This window comes from Orcinus orca, chromosome 2, assembly GCF_937001465.1.
Source record: "Orcinus orca chromosome 2, mOrcOrc1.1, whole genome shotgun sequence".
NCBI classification, from domain to species: Eukaryota; Metazoa; Chordata; class Mammalia; order Artiodactyla; family Delphinidae; genus Orcinus; species Orcinus orca.
This window is the reverse complement of record NC_064560.1, coordinates 169,396,460-169,403,978: the sequence shown is the minus strand read 5'-3', so window position 1 is coordinate 169,403,978 and position 7,519 is coordinate 169,396,460. Positions and strand designations below refer to the sequence as shown.

The 7,519-nt window shown below is 47.3% G+C and overlaps 1 protein-coding gene across 1 annotated transcript; it reads right to left on the bottom strand.

The window, feature by feature from the left end:
- Positions 1–5,565: 5,565 nt before the first annotated feature.
- LOC101288608 (ferritin light chain) lies at positions 5,566–6,460 on the bottom strand. The gene has a single exon (XM_004262172.4). It carries the CDS (start codon positions 6,232–6,234, stop codon positions 5,707–5,709), a length of 528 nt encoding a protein of 175 aa, XP_004262220.1. The 5' UTR covers positions 6,235–6,460; the 3' UTR covers positions 5,566–5,706.
- Between the last annotated feature and the right edge of the window lie 1,059 nt (positions 6,461–7,519).

Below are 7,519 nucleotides of genomic sequence, written 5' to 3'. Positions count from 1 at the left end.
TAAGTTGTATATTGGTTATGAGCGTGCACGTGTTACCATTAAAGGTCCTTATTCTTGAGGTGACATTTTCTGGACACAATCTGGTCAGTGGCACCACCTCATTTTTATAGATGTAGCTGAACTGCAGAGAGAACAAAACACCCTACACTCTTTCCACGATTGCATAGTAAGTAGCTGTGAGGTGCTATATCCTTAAGAACAACAAAATCCCATACAGCTAAAAAGCTCTAGACAGGCACTCACCAGAGACCGAGTGCCTACGTGGTACCCAGGACTAGCTTACAGTGAGAGTCTGAACACATGGCTTGATTTCTTTCCCCTCAATTACTTCATCTCTACAACCAGAAGGGCAGTCTGGATGGGTGGGCTCCAAACTTTTTTTATTGTATGCCTCTCTCAGTAAAAACATTTTGAGCATTCATTCCCACTATACGTATTTCTAGTTGTACTGTACTGTTTGTACTGATATATTCCAGACACAACATACAGAGAATTTTAAACGATAAAATAAATGTGAAATCGATGGTATTCTTATGTTTTATTAACCATAATGGCTTCAATTTATCACTCACTAATATTTCAAGGCAAAATATTTTCTTAGGACAAGACTCTTCACTGTTGCTTAAATCCATTTTTCAAGTAGACTTAAGATAATTTCCATTTGTTTTTTGTCACTGATTTCTTGCCAGATCATTGTTTTTACCTCGTAATGTGGCTGAAAAGAGGAATTTATAAGAAAAGCTAGAGAAGTCTCAGCTCCGCCATTGTCATTGTTTGTTTTTGCTTGCAAAACCATATTAGATTATTAATATTATCTTTAAAATAGTTTTCTTTTGCAGGAATCTTTTAAGGCTGACTGTCTACTTTGTGAGGGTAGCTATTAGTTCAAGCTGAATATTATACTTCGTAAATGATTATTAACAGGCTCAAGCATACTATGATATATCACAGCATGCTAGAAGCATGGAAAAGGATGAGGGCACTCCCTCCTGATACATAGCTTTCCACTCACACAGCCGGCATGGCGCAAAGCATCTGATGTATGGACTGATGGAGGGAATAAGAGCCACTCTGTGATTGAACATTAATAAGGACTTGGGTTTCTTGTCTTTAGGAAGACTACAAATAGAAGTTCTACTCTTCTCTTCCGACTGTCCAGAAAACTGTCTTGGGGCCACCTTTGAGCAACAACTGCAATCTCCTTATCAATAAAGTTCTTTGATGCTCCAGTGTCTCCGTAATAGGAATCTTTCTCTGCTCCTCAATCCACTTGCTGCTGCTCAGCGCGCCCTGCTTGAGAGCTGAGCCAAGGTCATGTCTTGCACTGGGGTCTGCACACCACGAAGGGCCATGCTGTCTGGGGTGAGCAGCACTTAGTGCCCTTGGGCACAGCTGGGCCGCCGACCCCAGCCTCACAGGGTGAGCCGGAGTGGGGGCGGAGTCTTGCTCTGGGGAATGATTCTCCACTGCTCTTTCATCCCCACTCTCCACACCCAGTAGGTCGCTCCCTTCTCCACAGTACTTGTCCCCTTCCCCTCCCCTCTTCCCCTCCCCAGGAACCCAGTTTTTGCTTAGATTTTGCAGCCCCACCTCTCCTGCCAGGAGAAATAAGGAGAGCTCCTTTTAATGTATAAAGTGTTCACACAGGTGGAACTGCATTGGATTTTCCATCTAGGACCTTTCAACCAGTTCCGCTTCTAGGGAGAGTAAGTGACTTGACCTGGGTCACAAATCTACTATATGGCAAAGCTAGGATTTGAAGTTGAGGTCTAGATAATTCCAAAACCCACACTGTTCCCAGCTCTCCAAAAGAAGGGAGTGACTAGGGTTTGCATGTATAACGTGTGTTTCCTTATGTGCACGTAAACGTACATATCTATTCGTGCAGTATAGTTGAATACAGAGTGAATGGGTACATAAGGAACTGAGTAGGGAAATGCTGACATGTCCCAGAAAAGCCATAGGTCCAAACACGGACTGACAGGTTGACAGCCCCTGGAGCAGACCCTCTCCTCGGCCCACACCTGAGACCAGCTCTTGGTGGCCGGTAAGGAATGAGGGTATGCCCACTCATAACCTCCCAGGGACACTGAAAAATAACAGATTTGTCTGCTTCTGACTCATCTGTTTGGCCTCTTTGGAGGGATGGGCATTTACTCCAGCCTTGGATAGAAAACTGTTCTTGTTTGAAGAGGAATCAAATTTCTTGTCAAGGTGATAATGGCCCAAATACCATTTGGGACCTTCTGCACCAGCTGTCCAAGCTGGAGGGAACAAACTCGGGGAGGAATTTATGGTCCCTCTGCATCTACGTGACTGAGTGACTGGCAACCAAGTGCAAGTTTTAAAAATAAGAGAACAGAGGAATAGAGGCAACAAAACACGGCCTGGTGCGTCCTCCTAAGTGTGACTAGTGGGGGAGAGGATTTCGAAATAGCAGTCTACACTGCCTTTCGTCACTCCCCGCACGGTATCGCCAGGCCTTAGACCAGCCCCACTCTCAGTTATGAAGCATCTCAGCGTCAAGATAATGAAGATGACCATGACGACAATGGTACCCCATATGTTGTACACATACTTTGTGCCAAGAATCGTCATAAACACTTTCAAACATTATCTCAATTCACCCCACAGCCCTATGGGACTATTATTACTATCTTCAGAGGAGGAAACTGAGACTCAGAGGTGCTGGGTGATATCCCAGGTTCGAATTACTGTTGAGGGTTGGAGCCAAGATTTGAATGCAGAGCTACCTGACTCCAAAGGCCGTGACCTTACCACTGCTCTAGGAACTCCAGATTGGAAACCAAAGAGAGAAGCACCACCTTCTTACGATGCATTTCTCATGAAATAACTTGACCCAGCAAATATTTAGGGCCAAGTATTTTCTTCCTGGTAGGTGATCAGAGACTGTCACCATCCCCTCATCCATTCATTCAATAAAGACTAACTGAGCACCTACTAGGTGCCAGGCACTGTTCTAAGTACCATGGATACAGCAATGAACAAAACAAGTTCTTATTCTCATAAAACTAAGAATGTAATGAGAAGATTGAAAACAAACAAAACAACTAATATGTAATATGACAGGGGTGATAAGCACCACAAGGAAAAATAAAGCAGTAAGGGAGCTAGAGAGTGACGGGCAAGAGGGGTGCTATTTTGGGTAGGGTGTTAGAGGGAGACCACTCTGAATGGGTGACATTTGAGCAGAGGCCTGAAGGAGTGAGGGGCAGAGCCCTGCAGAGATCTGGGGGAAGAGCATTCCGGGGGGAGAGAATGGCAAATACAAAGACCTAATGGTGAGAGTGTGCCTGGAGACCAGGTCGGCCTGCCTTTCAGGTTCTCAAGCCTGATTTCCCTTTTGCTAATTTTCAGGACCACATTATCCTTATTTTACAGTGAGGAAATCAGAGACCTCGATTCAGAAAGTTCTTCTGCTCGCTGGTTTCACAGAGAGAGGAAAAGGAAGTAATTTTTGTTGTGTTTACTTACCTGACCTTATTTATCCTTACAATGTCTCTGAAAAGTGGGGATTTTAAAGTTACGGTCTGCTGGCTCGAAAGCCTATGCGCTTTCCGTCATGCCATGTAAAAGTAAACCATATGACTTCAGACTGATGTAATTCCCTCCTTCTTAAGAGCACAGAGCACCAGGAAACCAGACTTCAGATCTTCATCCATCCATCCAGTGTTAGCTGAGAGCCTCCTGTGTGCTGGGCTCACGCTGGCCACTGTAGGGATACAATGATGAATAAGACAGACACAGTCTCTCCTTCCAAGGATGGCTCCAATCACTCAGCAGGGCCACTTCCAAGACACACATCCTCAGGGTGTCACATGTACTCTCACCCACCCTCCAGCCCCAGGCCAGGACCCCAGAGGAATTCCTCCCATTCTGGTTCTGGCAGAAGGAGAATGAGTCCCGAGTTTCTGGTCCGCAGCCAACTTTGAACTGCTAGCTGGGGCTCAGTACCTTGCTCTCCTCCGCACTCTGTGAAATCCTCCCTGATAACAGAGAGCTGGTTTTCAAATCAAAATCAAAACTCTCCTGCTCTTGCGCACTGACTGAGGTAGAGTGAATGAGGTAACTAAGATTCTGTTGCTTCCCAAGGAATGGAATTCAAGAGACTCCATAGGGTGGGCCAAGCCGTTGGAAGCATCCAAGATGGGTTTGGGGATTCAGACAAAGGTCTAGCCAGTTCTCATTTGATCCAAACAATAAGCCCACCACACCCCCTGCCCCCAAAGGGAATTAAACCCTGTCGAGTGTTGCCAGGAACCCATCTCTCAGTTCTCCCACAGTGGGATGTAACTTCTAAACCCAGTGGATTGACAAACAGATCCAGGGACAGCCAGCAGATAAGGGTGACTGGGGGCTGTCAAAGCTCGTTCAGAAATGGGCCTGGCAGCCACTGCTTCCCTCCATCCAGAAAAACCCAACGGGGTGGCTGGAGATCAGACCTGGAGGGAGGGCGGAGGCGGAGAGTGTTAAGTGACAGCCAGAACCCACCTCCCCCAACCTCAAGGGCTGCTCCTTCAGTGTCAACAAATATGCAACCAATTAATGTAATTACAGAGTTATTTACGGTGCCCAGCAAAGTGCAGCTGGGTCCTAACAGACAAGGGTGGAAGCAGAGAAAAAAGCTCTTTCTGGGGTTTGGGTGTGCGACTTTGTTGGCTGGGTTTTTGGTTTTTTGTTTTTTTCCTTTTCTTTCATATGTTTCAGTCAACTTGTGGCATCCATGTGTCTGGTGGTCATGGCCCCTTCTAGTCAGTGTGCAGGTGTTCCTGCCCCGGGGGGAGAAAAAGGAGGGGGAAGCCAGCGGGAAAAGCTAAAGGTCTTTGGATTTCAAACTGTGACCTGACAGAGAAGACTTTTTCAAGGTCCCCAGACCCACTGCACCCCTGTCTTAATCCTCTTCCACTGACCCTTTGCATAACAACCACCACCCAAAATTTGCATCTACAGCCCTTTTTTTTTCATAGCTCTGTCATGGGATTGTCTGAAATAACAGCTGTGTAGCCATTCAGTGCCCCGCACAAGACAGGTTTTAATTAGAGTTCTTGAGGGGGTTGAATTGGCACAATTAGGGCCCGCATTAATGGGGTCTCCATGTGTTCTTTTGAACAGTTTGGCCCTATTTTTTGTCCCAGGCAGGATGGGGTTGCAACTAATGAAGGTGGAGAGTGCAAATTATCTCAGCAAAAGGGCGGCCAGTGTGAGCCACCCAGGGGAGGGGGAATGAGCAGCGAAAAGCAGTTACATATGGTGGAGGCGCACAGACACTCATTTTCGTGTCTTCCTTCTTCAACATGGTCCTTTTAGAAGGAAATTGTGGCCACCGAATCTGTATTATTGGCTAAGAGGGGAAACAGAAAAGATGTGAGTCCTGGGCCAAACTAAACTAAGGATGTGTGTGTGTGTGTGTGTGTGTGTGTGTGTGTGTGTGTGTGAGATGCACACACAGTCTGCCCCCTCTGTATCCAGAGTCCACCAACTGCAGATCAAAAATATATATATATATATATATATTTTTTTTTTTTTTACTTTACTGCAAAAAGCTTTATTGTTTCCATTTGGTCCAAGGCTTGGGAGAGGGCTCCAGTGTGGTTAACAAGCTGCCTACTGGCTGCAGAGAGGGGCTTCGGGCAGAAGCCCTGACACCAGAGGGGCTCCTCAAAGGCCACTGGGCTACGGAGGCTCCTAATCGTGCTTGAGGGTGAGCCTTTCGAAGAGATACTCGCCCAGCCCAGCCTGGGGACCAGCCAGCCTGCGGAGGTTGATCAGGTGGTCACCCATCTTCTTGATGAGTTTCACCTCCTCATCTAGGAAGTGGCTCTCCAGGAAGTCGCAGAGGTGGGGGTCTGCGCGGGCACAAGCCAGGGCATGCAGATCCAGAAGGGCCTCGTTCAGGTTCTTCTCCATTTTAATGGCAGCTTCCATAGCGTCCTGAGTTTTACCCCACTCATCTTGAGATGGCTTCTGCACGTCCTGGAAGAGGGCGCGGCCGCCGCGTTGGTTTTGCATTTTCAAGAGACGCTTGGCGCCCTCGTGCTTCTCTTCGGCCAATTCGCGGAAAAAGTGGCGCACGCCCTCCAGAGCCACATCGTCGCGGTCGAAATAGAAGCCCAGAGAGAGGTAGGTGTAGGAGGCCCGCAGATGCATGTTGACCAGGCGATTGACGGCGGCCTCCACCTCGGTGGAATAATTCTGACGAATCTGGGAGCTCATGGTTGATCGGTAATAAGGAGTTCGGCTCAAAAAATGGTGTTGGCTGGTCCCGGTGACCGAGGACAGCTGAGTGGCTGACTCCGAAGGTTGGAGGGTGGATAGATGAGTGGCTGACTCCGAAGGTTGGAGGGTGGTCGGAGGCTGGAAGAAAGGGCGACCCTGGGTCTGTTCCGTCCAAACACTGTTGAAGCAAGAGACAGATCCGGGGAACCGCCGAGCGCAATCTATATATTTTTTTAATTCCAGAAAAGTCCAAAAAGCAAAACTTGAATTTGCTGCACTGGCAACTATGTACGTAGCATTTACATTGTATTAGGTATTATAAGTAATCTAGAGATGGTTTAAAGTATAAAGTGTATGGGAAGATGTGAATAGTTGCATGCAAATAGTACACCACTTTCTATAGGGGACTAGAGCATCTGTGGATTTTGGTGTGGTGGGGGGGTGTCCTGGAACCAATCCTGAGGGACAGCTTACACGTTTTTATGCTTGCCCCAAAGGCATATGGGCATGTTAGAGGAAGAGCAAGATACAAACTTCAATTATTGAAAGTACTAACCCTTCATTATCTGAAATGTTGATTGCTCGTTACTATCCCAATCTTCCACTTCCTTTCTATCCAGATGTCTGTTCTTTTTTAACTCTTCTGAGTCCTTATCCTCTATGCTTTCTTGACAGGGCTCCATCAAAAAAGATAAGACCCCATCCCCGAGTCTCTGAGCCACCCGACCCCCGCCCCCCCATGAACTGCAGCCCGGGAGGGTACTGGGGACAAGGGTAAAGGCTGGTAGGCCCTGATGTCTCTGACTTCCCTGTGGACCTGACACTCCTCCCAGAGGGTCTTTTGTAAATGGCATTTCCAGTAAAATGTCAACACAGCCATTTGGGTGGTAGGAAGGTCAGAACTGGAAAAACAAATATGATGGAGCTCAGTTATCAATCAACTTTAAGTGAGAAGGAGGCAGTTGGACTGAAACAGGCCTCAGTTCAGTATGGCCCTAGAGCCTGGGGTTGGCTTTGGAGTGACCCAAGCAGCTCTGGGGACTGGGGAGTGGAACCACTGAGTAAGCTAAAGGAGCAGCGGGCCACAGCAGGACGAGGAAGTGGAGGAAGGGTCACACGTAAGTTGCAGCTAGAAATGTTGTGAGCACTTACTTACGAAAGTCAGATTCAAGCCCCTTCCCATCATCGTGAGCCAACAGAGCAGCTGGCTGCCCACAACAAGGTCCTCTTATTTCACAGTAAAGCTCAGGCTCTGTGTTGCACGGGTAATGTCACCTTCCTC